We start from the raw sequence: 22,425 nt of genomic DNA, 5'->3' as shown, positions 1-22,425 counted from the left end.
AATGTACTTTAATTACGAAATGAATCGAATATCAATTCTCGTCCATATCAGTTCTCCATTTCGCGGCATCACGTTGGTCAAGAAGAGGTCCAGGGCGCAGAGTGAAAATAAGCATCGGCCCGATCGGCGTCGAATCATCGCCGATTCTAAAGATAAATTCCGCGGTGCGGTGTACGTTTTCACAGGCCCGTACGTAGAAAATCTTGAGCGTGGATCTCTCTGTGTGCACCATCTCTCGATGGTGGTAGGGATACAACGTTCGGGAACGAGAAGGAGCAACAGGCAGAGAGAGAGAGAGAGAAAGAGAGAACCGCATCCTGGCGAAGCGACGTCATTTTCGTCTTTTACGATCGCGAGGAGAGAAGCCCGCGAGAAAAGGTGGGAGCCACGACGAACGGTTGTAGCCGAAGCTTTCAGCGGCCAGTCGAGACTTAGCCTGCGAGTCAGACGCATCCCAGACGACGAACGAACCTGAATACTTGCCCCGTGAGTAAGCATGTGCACTTTTTTCAGTCCGTACCACGTCCGATGCACAACGAGTTTTTGCCTCTCGACCTCGCGTTTCTTTCAGGACCTTTCCTGGATCCGCACGATCGTGACTCTAGTTCCCTTTAAAATCATGTATGTGGTGTGTGCTTGTGTGTGCGCCTTGTGTGAACGAGGAAAGTGATGTGTGTGTGCATACACAAAAGTGAAGAGGGATCAAGGAACAATTCGAATAGAGGCGGGTGATCTCGTAGATCGTGAGAGATTTCGTTTTTGCAGTTGAACCAAGTGATAAATGAAACTTGGCTTGTCTTGGGCCTTTCGTCTCTTTTTCGATTGGTAGACACATTAAGTTGATCGTTAAATTGTCGTAACTGGAACGTATATCGAAATACGCCCGCATTCCACGAAGGCAAGTTTGAAAAACGATCGGTTATTATGCAAATTTCGGCGCTCGTTTCGCAACGTGGTGGCCCGCGACTTGATGTTCGCACACCCATCGTGCAGCCACGGTGATATCAGAAATATGTGCGTGTGACTCATGAAAAATTTCAAGTATTCACGCGTAACCGCTGTGACAACATTGTCCCAGACTACCGATCTCCTTGGTTGTACCGGGAGTAGACAGGAATTTCTAGCTACGAGATAGCAGATCGCGGTCACGCTGTTGTTCCGGACGCTCGCTGATAACGAATTCTCGAAAGAACGAATGCACGCGTTGCTCTATATTATCTTTCTTTTTTAATATTCTGTGCAGAGGGTCGATGAAATCGTCAGAGCAATCGTGCGATCCTAGAATCACCCATGATTCATCTGTTGGCATCGGTTGACGATGATAGGTCAAAAATCACTAGCTCCGCAACTCGTTATATTTGTGTTTTATTTTAATCGTATAAATTTATAAAAATATTCAATTTCTATTTCATGATCTAGGTCGTATTCTTTTACAGACAAATTTCTTATTTGCTCCAAAAGAGATGTGGAACAATCTTCATTCGTAACGTATGTGGATTGTGTACAGAAAAATTTCCAGATCAAGTGTCAGAAATCGTAACGATAGTAGACCAAGGTAGGGAGGAAAATTTTCTTTCGAACGTAACAAGACACCGATCCGAATGGAGTAACGAAACTCGGCTATGCGTAACCCGAAAAGGTTCGACGGCAGGCGGCTAGCGACGATTCCACCCTCTCCTCTCGCGTGTAAAAATAACCCTCTCGTTTGATACAAGCTTCTTTACAATCCGGCAGCTCGGCTTATTTTTTATCCAAAGTTATTTCGACCGAGTGCTCCGTAACTTTCGGTAGGTCTGACTTCGTCAAAATCTATAATCCAGAACGAAAGTTATTATATTGTATTTTTTAAATTTCATATTTTGTTTTCGTGATTTTATTACATTTAGTATGATAAAAATAATGGTGTCATCGATTTAGGTTAGATGGTATTTAAATTCCAACAGAGTAAAGGAGAAGTGATGACGCGAAGGGGTTCACTTCTTCGGAGCATTATGTCTAGAATTTCTGTTTCTTTGAACTGGTTGGAACTCTGTTTCTTTTTTCTCTCTCTTTCTTTCTCTCTCTCTCCTTTACATACCTGGTATCTCTGATTACCAGTAAGCCAGGAATCGTACATACTCGCTCATATAGAAGATATGATACGAATGCAAGAATTCATGCAATCCAATACACCGAAGAACTTTATTCTCTTCTTTTTTACTTGAATACTAAATTTTACTTTCAAATCTTAAAAACTAAAGAAAGATCAAAGAATGATGTCCTCGATTAAAATTTCACTCCTGACCGATCCAAAAAGAAAACACGATTCTAAAAACAGTATTGGTAGGAGTGTCCGAAGGAAACAATGTCTGGAATGTTTCCACGAAGAAAATTAACCTGTTCGTGGCTCTATCCTGTTGACCATATTGGTCTCTCCCTCTTCTCGCGATGCATCGGTTTCGCTCGTGTAACGAAACGAGCGCATAAAATGCGAAAGCATACCCGCGAAGGATCTTCTCCTTGGTTTCGCCTCGGTTCGTCCTGTAGGATCGCATACCTGAATGCCTGACGTCACGAGTGAGGAAGAAAGACGCCTCGGAGCAGCGAAGACGTTTGATTTTATATATACGGACACGGTACAGAGCCCGGGCCTTCTTGAGCAAGAACCTGCCTCTATAAATAGGATATCCGGTCGTTCGCTAATTATACTTCGATGCATGCTGTCCGCATAGCGAGAACTTGCGCGAATTCTCTGTCGAATTGTGCGATTTCCTCCACAATTATCACTGCCATGTCTCTAAGGACAAGTGAGATGTTAGAATGAAAAAAAAAAAAAAAAAAAAAAAGAAATGGAAGAAAAAATAAAGATGTCGAAGAAAAATGAAAAAGCATGACGATTAAAACGGATCGCGGTTAATTGCATTCGTAATTCGTCTCACGGTCATTGAAATCTGCGGCGCGATGAACGCGCGCGAACTCGACCGTTCTCCTTGGGAATCGATCGAGTTCCGCGGAACAGGGTGCGGGAGAAAATTAAAAAGTACAATTTTGTCGATCGAAGATAAAGCGTGTATGGGAAGCAATATGATGAATACGTATTCAAGAGCGCAAGTATGATAATAGTGACGCTCCGATAATGTTGTAGATACGTTTTTTTTCTCGTGAACGAGTGAACAAACCAAACCGCCACCATGGACGCGATCAAGAAGAAGATGCAGGGAATGAAGCTGGAGAAGGACAACGCGATGGATCGCGCGTTGCTCTGCGAACAGCAAGCTCGTGATGCGAACGCGCGAGCCGAAAAGGTAAATTTTCAACATTTTCAAGTTATTATAATACAAAGAATCAAAACTTATGACGAATTGAGAATTTATAAGTGACTTGATACAATATAAAAATATCGTAAACGTCTGTTTATCTCTCATATGTAGCACAGAATAAAAATAGCGATGAATAATCGCGTCGTAATAAAAATGCGATATATGATTGGTAACCGCGTTCAAAAATTTTAATTATAGATTTTTTTTTTGGTACCTATATAAATCGCTTCAGTATAATTTTACGGATTAAATATTATTATTATTATTATTTGTGATAAATGAATTCGATATACAACATTTTTTTGTTTAATAAAGGCTGAAGAAGAGGCGCGCGCCTTGCAAAAAAAGATCCAGACCATTGAAAATGAACTCGATCAAACTCAGGAGGCTCTTATGCAGGTCAATGCCAAACTTGAAGAGAAAGATAAAGCGCTACAAAACGTAAGTTAATTGTAATATTCATTATTAAATCATTTAAATTTCAAATTATATTTAAATATTTTTAGTAATTGGAGTTTATTTAATTTACATAAATTAGAAAAAAATTGAAAAATTCATCGTAAAAACATTTCAGTTAGAATAAAAAGAATAATTCCATTCGAAAAAACGTAAAAAAAATAAACTCAACCGGTTTTCAAAGGTGAAAACCCACAATTCTTATCAAACAATGTGCTGTTACCGACAGAGTAATGACGTTTAAGTGCCATAAGATGTCGCAGCAATCGTGCGCAAGCGCCTCACGAGGGATGAGTAGATTCCTCGCTAAGTAAGCGCACAGTCGAGCGTTAGTACGCGAAGCTGCCGTTTCGTTTGTTCGGCGGTTCTCGGCAAACTTCGGTTTCGTATTGTAATTGACGAGTAGTAGGGGTAACCTGGATCGAGCATAGAGTAATAGACAGAGAAAGAGAGAGAGAAAGCAAGATAGAAATCAGACCAGGACGGTGCAGAGAGCGGAGACCAGCGTGTCTCCTCTCGTGCATGCGTTCGCTTGTCAGGACTGTGTGTGTGTGTGTATACAACACAAAGAAAGAGACAAAAAGACGTATGCGTGGCGCGGTGAGAAACGTGTTACGAACAGTGACAGACAAGATGGCGGTGTACTTTGTGCAGTGGTAGTAATAGTGGTGCGTAGAGCACATTAAAAAGAGTAGTGGAACGAAGGGGGTTAGTAAAGGGTTGGCAGCTGGTTAGTATGGAACCAGCTCTGACGTCGACCACGAGACGTCGCGGTCATCAACATCATCCGCGACACGCTACGCGCCGACGTCTCGACGCCTCCAGCAGAGGACCCGCGCAGTGTGGCCCTGCTGATATCGTTAAAGATACGGCGATCAGAAACAATGAAACATCAACAACTACAACGTCACCGAAGCTTGATGAAAAAAGCAATGTCATCGATACAGAATGTTCCACTGCGGTGACAGTGCCCACAATCGGCACGAGGTGGCTTCGTGATCCGACGGCCACGGTGTCTACGAAAGATGTAACATCGAATGAAGATTCAAACAAGATAAAATATAATATTGAGCATGATAGAGAAGAAAACATCCGTCATAGGCTCGCGCAGTGTAGCCTGGATGTTATTGACGAACGACACGAACAATTTGTTCGCAAAAGAAACGAAAATGAGAACTTTGATAGTTATAAAATGGAAAAAGTATTGGACAATTCTGAATCAAAATCATGTGGAAATGAAATATGCGAAAATGAATCTGACGAAGAAAAGAGAAACAATGAAAATTCGCCAGAGCCTGAGCACGCGGTCGCGAGGGCTCGCGGTGATGGAAACTCTGACGACGAATCAACTAATGTCGAGGAGGATCCTGAACTTGCTGAACTTGCCAAATTGAGATGTCCTAGCGAAAGAACCGAGGTACAAGCTGAAAGAGAAGCTAAAAGAAGAAAAAGATGCGCTGATTATCCTGGATTAGCCTTTGGATGGTCTATATTCTCCAGCGACACAATGATGAAATTCGGTCTCATAAGGAACGAATTGCAGAATATTATGGGAAACCAGCTAAAACGGGTCAGTATCGTATGATACAATGCTGATGTACCCGGTATGTAGATATGTGTAATTGCGTGTGCAAGGTCACCGCATGATATGACCTTGATGCGCTTTAACGTCGGTCAATGGGTTCTTGTGGGTCATTCGGTCATTGATAACAGAACAAGATAGTCACCTATCAAAATCTCGCTTTCTCTCTCAAACCATATACCGTTCATATTTTTGTCTCTTGCGTTTTTTGACTTACACAACATTTTGTCGAATGAGGTAATCTTCATGAATTCGATACCTTATATGGTGGAGAACGGGTTAAAAATACGTGCGCAGTTAGGTTAGGTGATCTAGTGGTTACCCACGGTGACGTTACAGACCATTTAATCGTTGCTTGAATAGGTTTACGAAGTAACAGACAGCTCTCGTATTACTCTTTCTGTTTTAATTATACGTTTTCTCTATTTTTAATTATACGTTCATCCTGGAAAATAATCGGACCGCCGCGAATACTGATTAGAGAAAGGCCGATTAAAACATTGGAATTTCTGTCGTTGCCAAGTGGAAATCGAAATCAGTTCACATTATCGTTAAATGAATAATGTATTACTATTTATGGCGGCCATATAATAATACTTAAGAGATTATTAACAGCGAGACTTCTTACGGGCCTTAACGATGCTCGATCGTCCGACAAAGAATACTTATTGTATAAGGTTACTGAACGAAGACAATGGGTTAAACATGATTCCAATTGGTACGATAAATGGCATTCTTATTTAGCCGACACCAAGCTGCAGTTAGTGCGAATCCTTAAATTATTTACAATCGTCGTATTTACGTCAACGTGCATTGCAATATGATGTTTTCACGAATCCTTTTTTAGTATAATCCCTATTTTTCGTTTAAATATGACAGGTATATGACAGGTATAAATATAACAGGTATAAATATGACAATGAATGCAATGCTGCCTAATTTGAAAGTTCACTAATTGTAAATTATATTTCAGAAATAATTTAACCCAGCAACAAGAAAAAATTTGTAAAAATTTTTTAGATTCATATAATTTCATTCTTCTTTCTCTTTGATAATTATTAAAAATCTCTAATATTTTTTAAATATTTCTAAAAAAATCTAAAAATAATTATTCAAATAAAAAATTATTTTCATACATAAATACAAAATATTTTTGCAAATCATTTTCAAATACGAATACCCTGCGCTTAATATGTTAAACATGAAGAGTTATCGTCAACATTCTAAAAATACATGGCTGTTAGTATACGGATCTAGTAACTCTTTTATTCGACACTTCGAGAGAGCATTGCGTAAGCATTGCTCCCGGAATGCGTTCTTACAAATCTGTTTCGTTATAAGCATTTATAAACCGGTGACAAAACAGAAAGTTGCAAAATATTCATAACATATTGCACGGAAATTTGGAATATGTCTGCGATTCATTGTCGACCTTTGAAACAAGATCCGTTTCTTTACCGCTTATCTTAGTCAATGTTTACACGTCACATTTTCTACGTTTTCACATCAATGTGCTGCCATCTATGCTTGCATTATTCGCATAATCATCTTATGGATGAATCTGTAAATTCTAAAATTCAAATTTGATTGATTATATTTAATTCGATATTAATGCAAGATTTGCATAATGTTTAAATTTCAAATAGAATAATTGAATATTAAATAGATTCTGTTAGTTCTTTAAAAATGCATTTTAAACTTTATTTATATTGCAATCATTTTTTAATATTTTATATTTATATTTTTTTAACTTTTTTGTATTTTTATTTAAAAAATATTTGATTTATTTTTTGCAATTATATATAAAATATGAGTTTAAAATATGAACGATTCGATAGCTAGTAATAGTTATATTTTAATGTAATTTAAATTTGTTACACATATTAATAATTAAAATTAAAATTAATAAATATAAATACTAAGAAATTTTATAAAATTCATTTAAACTATAAAACTTATAATCTTGGTTAAAACTGCATTATAAATTAAATTGATTTTTTCAAAACTATATTTTTGAATCAAATGATTGCAGTATATTTTAAAAAAATATTAAATTAATGAATATGTAATTTATTTCTTATTTACTATTTGTAATTACGCTTAAATATCATAATGGAATATACTTGGAATATATTTCAGCTAAAATTTAAATTATTATTTAATTTAAATTCGTTATATTCAATTTTTCTTACAATCGTGTCTTCATTAAATTTTTTCTGAAACATATAATAAAATATAGTTTATTATTAGAGGTCACATAACTGTTATACTATTGATCTTTATTATTATTTAAATTTGCGAGTCATTCATTCATTATACTTACTCTTAGTCATAAAATATAAACCGGCAATTTTTATTAGAAACGATCATTTTGTCGAAGAAAGATTACGTTCATACTTGAAATTATCATTGATGCGTAGAATAAACGTGCATTGCCCCTTATTACGGATGAAAAAGTGGAAGAAGTGAAACAACGCAGGAATTGTTGTCGACCGTCCATTCGAACGGTTGGGCGCGCTCGGGACGGGCGCGGTATTTCCGGGGCTCTGCGCGCGACGACACGTCGATCGGCGTAGCGATACTTGGCGTGCGCATCACGCTTCGTGACACGGTCATGAAAAGAAAAAAAGAATGATTAATCAATGAACTGAATGTTTTTAACAATAGACATGATTAAATACAAAGCATTTGAATGATAACATCAATTGCGACTTGGTTAAATGGAAATTTTTTATTAAATATTTTGGAACAGGCGTCGTTAAGGGCAAGGGACTATTTGATGTCCGCACAATGTTAGCGCGCATGCGCGTCCTGACCGGGGGCAGCCATCTTGCTTTCCAGTCAACAGCAGCCAGTGGTCGTCAGTGTACGACAGCTCGAAGGCTACGAAACTCTCTTTCGCACGGGTACCGGTCGTTTCTCGTACCCTGACATACTTGGTCTTCGTACGTCGTATTCACCGGCTATCTTAGATTCTTGACTTTTTGTTTACAGTACGAATATTACCTCGATCCATACACGAGATTCGTAATCGCGACGTTTATAAGTGAGAAAACGCTAACACGCGCGAATATTCAGCAGCATGTCGACGCAAGTGCAGGGCACCCTTCTCGACGTGCTCAAGAAGAAAATGAGGCAGACTAAGGAGGAAATGGAAAAGTACAAGGACGAGTGCGAGGAGTATCAGAAGCGGCTGCAGGTGGAAGTGATACGCCGCGAGGAAGTGAGTGAAAAAATTACCTCATGACCGTATCTCTTCCAGTTCCATCGTACACGAATTAGTTCGACTGATATAAAATTTTTAATCGAGGATATGTTTCAAGTTTTTCTTTCATTTCACTTATTTCCGTGGCATAACCTATGCGATATCCTACAAATCCATTGATTGTTATATGACGCTTGAATAGCGACATGAATTAAGTATACGACAGGAAGAAATTCAGTGAGTTTTGTTGATTTGGATGCTTAGTATATATATTCATGTGAAATGCACAGATTCTAAACACGATTGATTCGTCTCGTGATCGGCTCGTTCTGCGATTAATTTCATTGTGAACTCGTACTATATGATTCGCAGCGTGTCTTTACCGGAAATATGGTGCTCAACTTCATGGCATTCGTTTGGAAAAGTATCGATCGGTTCGCGTCAGAGAAATTTTTATCAAGGATAATGGATAATATCAATCAAACGATATGTTAGTCACATCCGACATGTTAATTTAAAAATGTAGAACACCAATCGTCCCCGAAGTCGATGGACTTCCGATAAAAATCTTTTCTCTTTTACACAAAACGCCAGAGCCGGCATCCACACAGCTATAGGATCGATCGTGAGTGTCAGGCACGTCGTCGTCAGGCTGGGTTGTGCCTCTGGAGAGGGCAGCCAGGGGGTATAGAAGGGATACCGACTCGACTCACACTCGAGACATTCTTGATACAACAAGAGGACTTACTTGAAAACTTATTTCTTCTATCCTTGAGTCTTTACTAAATAACTCTATATTTCGAAAAACATAGTAAAGTTATTTATCAAGAATTAATAATTAATGAAATGCGTTAAACCGTTAATCGCTTAATTCTTAACCGATCGTATCACTCATTTTCAAGCTGACATCTATCCATGTCATATCATTCGCATGAAAGCATGCGGGATTGTTGGTCGATTTTTATGTATATGATCATACGATTCGCATATGCAAAGTTCTTTCTGTAATATTACTTCCACAACATGATCTGATAAGTTTTTTAGGGCAATTACATTTGCATTGATTATATGTCAAGTGTAAAAAAAAAGTCTAATTTATGTTTTTTAATTATTTCGTTATGAATCAAGAATATGAAAAATTGAATAAAAATATAAAGTAGTTTATTTAAAAAGTATTTTATACACACCTCATAAATATAAGTGTGCAATGTGTATATTAATAAAAGAAAGATCGATGAAGAGCGAGGGTGTAGTCTAGGTAAGCGTTCATCAGCCTCGATTTAACGGATTTACACCACAATCTTGTTTTTGCTCTTTTCTTTTTTACTGGCAGACTGGTGGAACGTAATATGCATAGCTTCTAGTAAAGGTAGTCACTGGAAATATTCTAGTATATAAAATATTCAAATATTACGAATAATATATATCATTCAAATTATTTAAACACAATGGCTTTAATCTTCTATTTTTTTTCTGTGTTTATGATTTTAAATTTAAACATTTCTCTCTCAAAGTCAAATTTCAATCTCTACGAGTTATCTGTATTTTTTTTTCTTTTCGATTATTATAATGCTTTCAGTAATCGAATTCATGATCAAGTTTCAAGAATCTATTAGATGATTGACTTATTGAAATTTCAAAGATGAGCATTGACACAAAAAATTCGTATCCAATTCTATTTAACGCATGCTTACGCATCAAAAACCATTGTTTGTCTTTTTTTTGTACTAAGAAGACATTACTGACTATTTCTATATATATATATATATATATATATATATAACCATATATCTGTCACGTATTATTTATCCAGATGACATTTAAAATTATCTAAAGCTACAAGATTGAATGTTTTATTTTCTTATGGAAATCTTTTCATCCCTTGTCAAGAAAATCTATCATAAACTTTAATATCCTATTCTTTCGTTGTGACTAATTTTGGCAAAATCATTGATGAAAAAAATAATCAAATCATCTTCTTTTTTGTAAAACAGAAATATATAGAATGTCTAAGAATGCTCCATATTAAAAAAGTATTTTAGAAAAAAATTATTTTTGTTTTATTATTATATTATATCATATTATATTTATTGTTTGTTTTTGAAATTTCATTTCAATCCACTAATAAATAATCTCTAATAAATAATATTATAAATGAAGCATACAAATTTTATAAAGGTCATAAATTTTAAATTATACAGAAAGATCATTTATCTTAAAAATATGAAAAGTCAGCACAATATACATCTTTTAATTCATTCTAAACAATTATCCTAAATAATCCTCTCTCTCATAAATCATAGTAAATCTCAGTAACAATTGCAAGGAACCATTTACAGTAACAAAGGCCATTTTCCTTGCCGATTATATCTTGCAGATTAACCTTGGATAGTCTCCGAAAAATGTCAATGTATGTATTTCCAGTGACGTTGCTCGTTTTCTGCCGCTGACGTGTCGCCGTCCTAAAAGGCCAACGAATAGAAGCTCGGTGAAGCTTCACTAACAAGCTTTTGTCATTGAGCAATGAAGTGCACTGCCGTGTATGCAGCTCCCCCGTTCATTTTTCTTCCTTTTCTCTTCTTCTTCTTCTTCATTCTCTCGTCTAATAGAAACTAGATAACCAGCGCCCGCCACATTGTGAAGATTTATCTCGTGGTATAATACCGCGGGTTCGGTTCATTGATTTATCCGACATCGACAGATTTAGCGCGTATCGTGAAAGTGATATTACGTACGAGCTGTACGACAGCACGTGGCGTCTCTTTTATTGAGAAGTTTATATAATCGAACCTTGATTGTCCTCATCCTAGGGATAGATTTATTAATAAACAAATAAACTTCGATCCATCCATCTTTGTACTCCATTAATAATGTAATTTTTATTGATTTTAATATATTAGCAATTGATCGATCGATGATATATTTTTGATTGGTAATTAAAGTTTATGATAGATTTTTAGAAAATATTAGCGTATGATGTTTCTTCATTTCTGAATCCGATCTAATGTTTTTTCATTTTTGAAAAAAAAGCGATCTTGCAAATTAATTGAATACCGTTACTTTGTCTGAAATTCGGATTAGATTACTTAGAATTCCCGTTGTAATATTAAAACTATAATAATTTTTCATCTCAAATCAATTTTTTTTTAAAAAAAGTTTTTAGAAAATAACGTTTAATTGCTATTGAGGATGAAATATTAATAAAAATAAATACAATACAATAATTTTTAAAAATTAAAAGTAATTTTTCTTTTCAACGATTATAGGAAAATAAAAAAATAAAATTAATTCACTTAATTTTTTAAAGTATTGTTAAATAAATTCATCTAAATAACATGTAAATACAGTAGTAGAATCGTGTCGAATTAACAGAACGTAATGGAGGTAACGGGAGGGTGATCGTTAGCGGAAGTTTGGCACACTTACCAACATTACCTACGATCGACGAGACCTGTTCGACTGTGCCAGTATGCGTGGGCGTGTCGGTTTCTTCCGAACGCAGAATCATAGATGCACAGCTTGATAGAATCGATTGATCGGTTCTATAACGGAAATACGCGAGACCGGAAGTGGCTCGTGCGCCAAGTTAAAATATTACACACCGTAACGGATTATTCCGGTCGGTAATTTAACCAACTATATGGTCTGGATACGAATTATAACATTGTACGAACAGGCATAGGCGTAACCTCCGGTTTGTATGAATCATTTTAAATAGAAGGAACAATGATATCAATGAAGTTTATGATAATATAACTTTCGGGTTTGTTTACATTGCCTTAATTTATGTTATTATTAATACAATTTAAATTTTCAATTGTTATTAAATCATTGATTTAAAGCAATATTGTAAACTATTATAAATTATATACATAATTGCTTGCACTACAAAACAAATTACAGTTATGTTAGGCAAGATCTGAATGAAAATTTTTATCATCTAATCATGAAATAATAAATAGTAGAATCAATCTGTGAACTCCAATTATACGAATTGTTTGTCTTTCATCATCGATTTCAAAATTGTTTATTTTTTCGCATATTGCATAAATGAAGGCAATGGTATTAATCAATTCTACGAAAGATATGATAACCAGAATCACTAAAGGTGTTCTCGTTATCGTTGTTTTCGTTCAATTTCTATGCGTCATCCGTCAAGGAGGAGTACAGGCTTGTCGAATCAGTCCGGATGTGAAATGTTGGTGGTGTGTGATCGAAGAGTGGCACGTGTATGAAAGCGCGGGCAATGCCTGGTTCACGCACATTGAATTGGGATTTATCCGCTCGGCGTACAATCGATGCAGGTGCAGCCGCAAACGAGGACAAGAGCCTCGAATTGCGTAGAGACAAATACACACGTAATCAAGCGTTAAGCAATTTACATTTGTAAGGGCGAGCATGGTTCGTTTGACGTAATGCAGTAAAACGATGAGACTATCTTTTGAATGAGTTACAATTTCGAGTTTTAATTGGAAAATGTTTTAATCATCTTTTGTATTGTAATATAATAGAGTTTATTCTGAATAGAGTAATTTAAACTTTTAATTCTTACAAATGTAATTTCCTTTAGAAATTGTTTATTTGTTATGAGTATGAATCATAATATTTATCGATAAAGATACGATACTAGAAGTAACTAATTAAAAAAAATATATTGATAAATTTCATTTATCATAATACATAAAGTTCTTTTATATAATAATTTAATGAGAAAATATTTTAAAATAAATATATAATATATTATATGATATACAAAATAAGAATGCTAATTTCATAGAAAATTATTCTAAACGGAAATTTAACTAACGTCTCCGTGGAAAATCTCTAAAAAATAACGATTTCTCTAATAAAAATCACATCATGAAATAAAATAGAAATTTATATGAATATAATTATTCGAAATTAAGTTTTATGTTAGATATTTAATTCATGTTAAGCTATTTTTTAAATTAAATAAAATAAATATAATTTTGTTTATTTCATGATTATTGATGATTTTCTATGAGACAATCGTTCATTTTTAAAGAGGAATACGAGGTTACTCGCGTGAAAATTCACGTGGATGCTGCGAAAAACGTCCATTCAATTAAATCAATTGTAGCTATGAGCACGAGCTCTAAAGGAAGGAAGCTAGGGTCATTGATATGCGAACGGAGTAAAGACCTTGGCGATCTCGCGACTGATTCGTTCCTAATTGCGAATCCTAATCACGTGTTATGTGATCGTGATCGGTAAATTTTTATTTTTTTATTTTTTTCTTTAGAAATAATTTTCTCCTTTTTATATATTTATTATTTTTTATTTCGTTCTTTTCTTCGTTCTTTTGAAATGCAAGGATAAAAAAATTGAGAAAATCTGTATCGAATTAAAAATAATCGATGCAGTCTCTGTCAATCAATGACGATAACTTATCTAAAGTTTAATCTTAACTTTGTTCGTTTACATTACGTTAATGAATTTATTACAACCTTGTAACTCACCAGTTAAAAAATTGGAACTATTGTTTTTACAACTATAAAGAGGAAGTATATAATGAGGATGTGTCATTCATAAAGTTAAACCCTTTCACTATCATAATTTTTATCAATGCAAATGTTTTTAAATGTCACAGTATCGCTTAAAATGTACACGAATAACAATAAATATTTTTTATCTATTTGTCAAAATAAAAACAAAAAAAAAAGATAAAGAAATATGAATTTCAAAAATTAAATATTATTTAAAAGATCTTTGACCTAAAAATATTTTTTTCTTTTTTTATAGGCTGAGTCCGAAGTAGCCGCTCTGAATCGTCGTATCCAATTGTTGGAGGAGGATCTTGAGAGATCGGAGGAACGCCTTGCAACGGCCACTGCTAAATTGGCAGAGGCGTCGCAAGCAGCGGATGAGAGCGAACGGTAAACGAATTCCACATTTCTATAGTTTCTCCGCAATAATACTTGGAGCACGTACGACCACGTAAATCTTATAAATACCCGTTCGTTGACGTATCTTTTTTGCTACGCACATCGATGGATATTTATAAAAAGATTTATAAAAAGAAATTGTTCACTACAGTGACTATGTAACTCAATGGACAGATAATAACAACTTCCTTCTTCAATTGATTCATAAGTAAAAGTTTGATTCATATTTTTTTCGATATTTATAAGATTGGCGTTGAATTTGTTAATGAAACTGAAAGTTGAAAGTTATAATCTCATTAGAAAGTATAATGAAGAAAATGGAATTTTTGTGATGGGTTATTATTGTCTATCCTCTATGAGATTATGAGACTTTAACGTGATGGCTAAAGATTTTTAATTCTTCATATCTTATTTTATTCTTAATATATCTTATAAGTATTAGACTAACATATAATTCCTCAATGTGAAAATTAAAATAAAATAAATATATTGTAGCTAACACGTTGAATTTTCCATTGAAATTATTGTAAAGGAAATTGAATTTATTCATCTATAAAATATTATTAATTTTGTTGTGAGAAAATTTTTTAGAATCCAATAAAATAATATTTAATTATTTAGAATAATTAAATTATATCTTTTGTTTAAAAATGAAAACAATTTTTATAATTTTTGCTCAAATAAGTAAATTCTAATTTTAACCAAATTACTATTACAATAATTTCAAAAATAAATATCGATCACTCGAAATGAAATATGAAAGATGTCGTACATTACTCCAAAAGGAAAGCAAATCTGTACGTTTAAAGAAATCGAAACGAAAGAGCCAGCAATATATTCTCGAATGATCTTATGTTCTCTATCTATCTATAAATAATCGCACAATACTGTATTGTAATGTTTCGCGGTTAATACCGCGCCGAATATAGATCTTGAAATAGGTTATATTTATATGATAATGGAACCCGCACCCAGACATGAATTACACACTACATATCCAAGGTTGCTTGCGAACTAGCAATTACACTGATTTTATGAACCGTGCATTTTCATTAGCTCGCGTAAAGTGGTTAATTATCGATAGACTTGTTTCAGAATATGATGCAATTACATATTACGCGAGCGTTAAATTTAATTAACACTTGATTATTTGATTATAGAAATATGGAACACTTTGTTTTTCTCATATTTATACATTTCAATTCAATCTGATCGAGAAACGTCAACATGCTCTTTCGTTTTCGAATTTCGATCGACGTACGTGATATTATTTATCAATAGGATTAAACTTTTCGACGTTGAAAGAACTTCGAGATTATTTTTCATTATAATTTTTCTTATTGATCGATTCAGAAATCAAATCCCGATTATTGTTAAAAAATCGATAAAAATTATTGACTAAATCGTGATTTTGAAACTTCATAAAAACAGATTCATAATTGATTTAAAACGTATATAAAATAGTATAGATATTGATAACACGTGAGATGATTTTCTTGATTCCTTATCCCGGGAAAGGAAGTTGATAATCATCAGAAGAATTAGCAAATTTTATCGTCAAGAACGATATTTTATCATCGCTTTTGCGACTCGAAATAAATTCTTTACGCGAGTTGTCTGAACAACGATATGAATAAAATTCTTTTTTTCGAAATAATATTTTCAAAAATTAATGTTTATTTATAATTCTTAGAAATATCTAGATAATAAATGCTTGAAAAATATCGTAGCTTAAATAAAAAAATGATTTTTAATTTTATATTTAAATGCCTATACATGTTGAAAAATTGGAAGATAGTTTTTTCGCGACCGCAAAAAAGAAATTTTCATATGTCGATGATTTTTCTTTCAACGGCGACCAAACCGGTGCTAAAAGTCGAATGATAATCGATCGCTAGGATACGCAAGGCACTCGAAAACCGTACCAATATGGAAGATGACCGGGTATCCCTGTTGGAGCAGCAGCTAGCACAGGCTAAACTGATCGCCGAGGAGGCGGATAAAAAATACGAGGAGGTGGGTCATGTACCAGCGAACAAAAAAAAAAACAATATTTTCGCGGCAATCGTATGGAAGCGAATTCTATATTCATTTTGACGAATTGAGATTCACTTTATAAATTTTAAACGTTATTGATTTCGAGAATTTCATTAAAATTTATATTTTTGTAACATAAATCAAATTTAAATTTTGAAACTCTGGCCAAGTTTTCTCTTCCAATACTCTTTTAATAAGATTTTCAATTAAATATTTTAAGAGAAAGTTTGAATTAAAATTGATAGGAAGAATTATGTATATTAATTTAGTTCATTGAATTTAAAATCAATCACAGGACAGAAAATAACTTGTTCAACAGGTTTTCGTTGCAAAATGTCAAAATATTTCATAAGAATTACGAAATAAAATTATATCACGCTTTTCGAGGGAATAAAAGTTCTCTGTAGAACACGAAGGCTCGTCAAAATAAATCATCGAATTCGCTCCCACAGGTAAATCTTTTCAGGTAGTAACTCGAGCAGGTAGCTGGAGAGCAGTGCCGTAACCAGTCAACACGAAATCCCATATCTCTAAACGAGACAACGATCGATAATCTAAAAAAAATTTTTCCTTCCAGCGATATTTCCATTCGTAATGTATGTTAATCCCGATTCTTTGTGATAATTATTAAAGAGCCCGCAAGATTCTCGAGAATCGCAGTTTGGCCGATGAAGAGCGCATGGATGCCCTAGAAAATCAGCTGAAGGAGGCCAGGTTCCTTGCTGAAGAAGCTGACAAGAAATACGATGAGGTTCGCGAGCCCACGACTGACAAGCGTGATGGCTTCAGTGACAATAATCATGATAAAAATAATGATGATAATAATAATGATAATGATGATGATGATGATGGTTCCTAGTTAATAGTCGAGATAATAGTGCCTAACCCCATAACTTTCTGTCTTCTCTTTGTGTGTTCGAAATCACCGTGGCTGTAAAATACGAAAAAAAGAATCTATTCAATCGTATTAATCGATATAAAGTAAACGCGATATTCGTCCTCGATAATTTAATCTAATCGACATTACGTATTTCGATTTTTCCTTGAATCGTTCGAATATGTTGTTTCCAGAAAAATATTTCGATCAGAATAAAATTTTATCGATAGTAAAATTCGTAATAAACTACGAAGCAAAACGGGGTTGGATGTCTTAATTTGCTGAAAGTGATTTAACATAAACAAAACAAAAAAAAAAAAAAGAAAAAAGAAAAAAGAAAAAAAAGAAAGTAAAGAACGGAAGGAATAAATGATTATTGATCGTCTGTGATTTTGTCAAGTAAGTGAAATACGATCAATCGTATAAGAAGTGCAGTGTTTGAATAAAATAATTTTTTTCGGAAATAATAAAAGAAAGAAAAAAAGAATAAGATGAATAGTGATACATGTATATGAATAATATCAGTGTATGAATAATAATATGTCAGGTGTTTTGAGCGCGATTTAATATTAAAACCGCTGTATATCTGTGATTTCCAAGTGTTTGTTGGAACCAAAAGAAAAAAAGGGAAAGAACGAAAAAAAAAAAAAGTTTCAAGTGCCAGTTTCGTAAATAAAAGATAAATAAATAAAAATTTAATTTGCATATAAAAAATCATCGTTTCTCGATTATACACGGAAAATTTGATGAATATCGATAGATCCGCGAGTTCGGTTTGTTTAATCCGGAAACTGGTTCCGCAAAATATGATTGACGCGTTCTGTGTTGTGATACGAATAAGACTATATGTTTCTCGGTCTCCTACGCGATTAAAATGGTGCTGCTTTTGTCCAAAGACTCCCCATTTTCGTTTTTTGTGGAATTCGGAACGTAGCTCAGAAATATCCCAATTGCAAAATCCATCTGTTATGGTAGGTGTTACGTGACGACGTCGAAGTTACAAAGATTATTAAATATTTTAATATTATAATTTATTTTATATAATTTTCATTTTCTTTTTTTCTCAGAATAGTGTCTCTATTGTATTATAATATTTTATATATATTTTTTATGCAATTTTGAATAAATTTTCATGCTGCAAGAGTTGGTCTTGCATAATAAAATTATAATAATTTACGAAACGAAATTTTCTAATACAGTTAAAAAAACAGTTCGATAAGCACAAACGAACCACGAATACCGTATAATACACTTGCTAACATTAGACAACCAAAAAAAGAAAGTTCCATTACAACATCAAATCTATTGAATTTATTTCACGATGTATTCAAATGGAAAGAATCTTGCACAACGAATAATGGATAGTTTTTACGAAATTCATATCGTCGATGATTCTCCAGCACAAATTTATTTAAATTAAAAACGTATCGTTGTAACTTCAACGCGTCGATATCCTCTCCCAATAACAAAATCACATTCATAATTTTTTTTAAAATGTCGTTGGATTAATAAGTATCGAAACTAATCAAGTTTTGCAATATTGGTTTCTTAATGTTTGCAGTGATATCTTATCGATTACAGTGGAATCTCAAACGCTTGCCCCTTCTAACTGCGTAACAATTATTGCAGACGGAGTGACAGAGGCGAATCCTAACCGACGATTTTTATTTATTTTTTTATTTTAACCATATATAATAATTGCTTATCATTGATTGGCCCTCTGTCTCTAGGATTTGCGAATGTTACGTAAACTTTCATTAAGTGGTAAATTTGATATGATTACGTCATACTGATAACGCCTCAAAATAAATTTTCTTCGAGATTTCGCGAATTCTAATGCTTATTTCAATATTTCAATTAGATATAATCATTTTAGTTCTATTTAACGATTATTTCACATCAGACATATTTTTTTGTTATGTATTTCTAGAAAATTTCGATAATTAATGCCAAGAAATTTATAAAAAAAAATGTACAAATTTATCGTAGAAATTGAATTTTCAAATCTTTGAATATTTATAGTAATATATCTTAATTGTATTACGATCATTAAATTTACGTTTACTTTTAATCTTCTTTAAAAAAACAAAAGAACTTTAGAAATCTATTATCGAAAACCACGATTCAAAGAACATGGAAAGAACTTATTTTTCAAATCAAAAATTCTCATGTCTATACACTTTTCTTCGAGATTCTCTATGTAAAAAAAAAAAAAAGATTCACAGAGAAACGATCGAACGATTCACGTGAATAAACACTTCTTCGAGGGTTTACGTCACATTCGCAAAGTTGCATGCGTGAAACGAAAGGTCGTCGGTGGACGAACGAAAGGGACATTCCATCGAGCTATGAACAATTTTATTCCGTCATATTCATGTAAATTCTCCTTCGTTTTCCACCGTGACCTCGCTGTCGCCGCGTGTTGTACGAGTATTTCCATTCATTCGTGCCAATCTCTCTAAGAACGAAACACAGAAATCTCTTCTCCCGCTTCGTTTCTTATCTATTCGCTTCTCTCCTCTTTGCGAGATGCGTTCTACATCTGGAAGAGGGTACCCCGATAAAGATTACCCGAACGTGTTCCAGCCGGATCGAGACACGAATACGATATTATCTAGAATTTTGTTTTAAATTCAAAACCTCTTTGTGCCGTCGCGACTTCGTGCACGTTGTCGCAAAGTTAAACGTATTTTAAATTATTCGTTTCTCGCCGAGCGGACGAATGAAATGGTTCGAGGCACGTTTCACGGTTAGTGTTTCACTGGTTCAATATTTGCGATTCCATCACGAATGGGATTCGCAAGAACACGGAATACTATTAACCCCTTAACCAAGTGAGACAAGTTGGCGAGCTGCTGCTGAAACATTTGCAAACGAATAGGAAGACGATTAAGAGATTCCATCTTTTGACTCGATTTGTTCGTTCCAGTTGGTCAAGGATAGACGATTGGCATTCCGCGAAAAGATAAGACCGAAAAAATGTATAGAATTGTGCCAGAATCGAAAACGGAATATCTTGTTTGATGGTGGAACGAGAAAAAAGTTTGGATCGGAATTGATTTCATAATGCAAATGGAAATAATTTTTTTCGACCGATCAAAAAACTCGATATATTCCTAAATTAATATAATTGGAAGCTATATGCTTACATATTTTTATACAATTCAATTTTATCTCTATTGTTTATTATTATATTATTATCAACCAATATATTTAGACAATTGTTGCATTTAATATAATATATAATATTATTATATAATTTATCTTTAAAGCTAATATAAATTGTAAATAATTAATGAAACGATTACACAGTTTTTTAAATACAAAATTCTTCGAATAATATTATATAAAAAATTCCATATCATCCAATTTCTTAAAAAAACTCAAAAAAGAAATTGTATACTATCCATTAGTTTCACTTAGTGTAACTTTAATCAAACTTTTTATATTCCATTAAAGCTTGGAAATCAATCAAGCAATACCGATCGATCAACCATCAAACAATTCCACTCATCCGGATCGCGTTTATCTTTAGAAATTCGCCACGTTCAAGGGTAATGTTGCAAGAAAACCAGACTTAACCGAATCGATCGAACGCAAGTTAGACACAAAAGGAGCTGGAACTCTTCCAGTTCGTAGACCGACATCGAGCCGGTCCGGAATCGCGTTGATCTCGACTGTGAGGCTGTGACGGTAGTAAGATCGAGACGCGAGATCGTCGATCTTGGCCCAGATGCCGGCTTCGAGACACACGCGAGACACGGATTGGCGAAACGAAAAGAGTTAGAGAAAAAGAGAAAGAACCCTAAGGTGTTGCAGAAGAGAGAAAAAGACAAAAAGGGAACATAAGGAAAAAACCGTGTGTATGTGTCGTTTATACAGGTCGCCCGTAAATTGGCCATGGTTGAGGCCGATCTAGAACGTGCCGAGGAACGTGCCGAAGCTGGAGAGTCGTAAGCATCTGTTTTTCAAAGAAAAAAATCGAATACTCACACCCTTTTTTTGCATTAACATTGCCTTTTTTTCAAGCGTGCGTCAACGATCGCCAATTTGTTGTATCCTCTTATTTTTAGTTGTGTTTTATCACGTGTACAATCCATAGGGTTGTGCACTTTACTATATGTATACACGCAGAGACATTGTTCATACGTGTTTATGATGATTAATGATATATAATCACGCGTGAAAGTGTCTAACACATGTTAACTGTTTGTTCGTTTGATTGTTGTCTCTTGATTTTTTTTTTTTTATTAGGAAGAGTTTTGAAGAGTTTTATCGATTGGAGGAAGTTACAAGTTGATTCGTAATCAATTGCGATTGGCGTCACGGATCGATCGTACATTTTGATCGAAATGTGTTGCTTTTAAAAGAGAAATCTCACTATATAAATATATATATATATATATATATATATATAAACCTCAGTATTCTAGTAAAGATGAAGGAGGAGAATTTAAACAAGTAAAAAATATGATTTTTTATATTTATAATTAAGATTTCTCTTTGAATTAATAAATCTAAGAGAATGGAAAGCAACAATTTAATTTGCAAATGCCATTTATAATTTATAATCTACTTCAATCTAATACGATTTAATAGAATTCCATTCTCTCGGATAAAAAAATTTTTTTAAGAAAGTTTGAGCAAGATTTAAGTCACGATCAAGTAGCCTGGTGGACCTGGTGGAAAAGAGGAGGAGACCGGATAATTTGCATGCGTTTACGATATACTTTTTGTTTTCTTGTATTTTACTTGAATTTTCTTTCTATTTTTTTTTGTTCGTCTCTTTTTCTTTTCTTTTTTTTTCTTTTTTTTTTTTTTAATCCTTATCATCCTTGCTTTCTCGCATGACACGTGTGGCTGTTGATCACAGGTTGCCAGAAAACTAGTCATGATGGAACAAGATCTCGAGCGCGCCGAGGAGAAGGCGGAACTTTCAGAAGGGTAAGTAGTTTGTGCATGTGTTATTTGTTCATTTTTTTTTACTTTTTTCCTTCAACTTAAGGCTAAAAGCTTGTTTAATAAGGACGAATGTGCTGGTATCTCCCCTCTCTCCCTTTTGA

At 34.0% G+C, this 22,425-nt stretch overlaps 1 protein-coding gene and 1 long non-coding RNA gene across 6 annotated transcripts; one reads left to right on the top strand and one right to left on the bottom strand.

Moving 5' to 3' along the window:
- The first annotated feature begins 205 nt into the window (after nt 1-205).
- On the top strand, nt 206-22,386 carry LOC408583 (tropomyosin). 5 transcript variants are annotated; one of them, XM_026446337.1, is made up of 6 exons: nt 206-486; nt 3,125-3,284; nt 3,615-3,740; nt 14,306-14,439; nt 17,119-17,236; nt 21,245-21,335. In XM_026446337.1, exons 2-6 carry the CDS (start codon nt 3,171-3,173, stop codon nt 21,317-21,319), a joined length of 567 nt encoding a protein of 188 aa, XP_026302122.1. In that variant the 5' UTR covers nt 206-486; nt 3,125-3,170; the 3' UTR covers nt 21,320-21,335. The 5 variants fall into 5 exon arrangements, with proteins under 5 accessions (XP_026302122.1, XP_026302123.1, XP_026302121.1 ...); XM_026446338.1 differs by having other exon boundaries at nt 351-490; XM_026446336.1 differs by lacking the exons at nt 206-486; nt 3,125-3,284; nt 3,615-3,740; nt 17,119-17,236 and adding exons at nt 3,973-5,325; nt 16,347-16,464.
- On the bottom strand, nt 7,381-8,347 carry LOC102654916. The gene is made up of 2 exons (XR_003306545.1): nt 7,661-8,347; nt 7,381-7,553 (listed from the first exon to the last, which is right to left on the bottom strand). It is a non-coding gene; the product is annotated as an uncharacterized LOC102654916 (long non-coding RNA).
- Nucleotides 22,387-22,425: the final 39 nt, after the last annotated feature.

The sequence above is a fragment of the Apis mellifera genome, linkage group LG1 (genome assembly GCF_003254395.2).
Source record: "Apis mellifera strain DH4 linkage group LG1, Amel_HAv3.1, whole genome shotgun sequence".
Classification (NCBI taxonomy): domain Eukaryota; kingdom Metazoa; phylum Arthropoda; class Insecta; order Hymenoptera; family Apidae; genus Apis; species Apis mellifera.
This window is presented reverse-complemented; position numbering and strand designations above follow the sequence as displayed.

Excerpts from the sequence above, each read along its gene's own strand:
- LOC408583 (XM_026446335.1), top strand. The coding sequence starts at position 4,492 with ATGGAACCAGCTCTGACGTCGACCACGAGACGTCGCGGTCATCAACAT. Across the intron at positions 5,326-14,305 it reads TGGGAAACCAGCTAAAACGG|GCTGAGTCCGAAGTAGCCGC; the intron begins GTCAGTATCGTA and ends CTTTTTTTATAG. Across the intron at positions 14,440-16,346 it reads GCAGCGGATGAGAGCGAACG|GATACGCAAGGCACTCGAAA; the intron begins GTAAACGAATTC and ends ATCGATCGCTAG.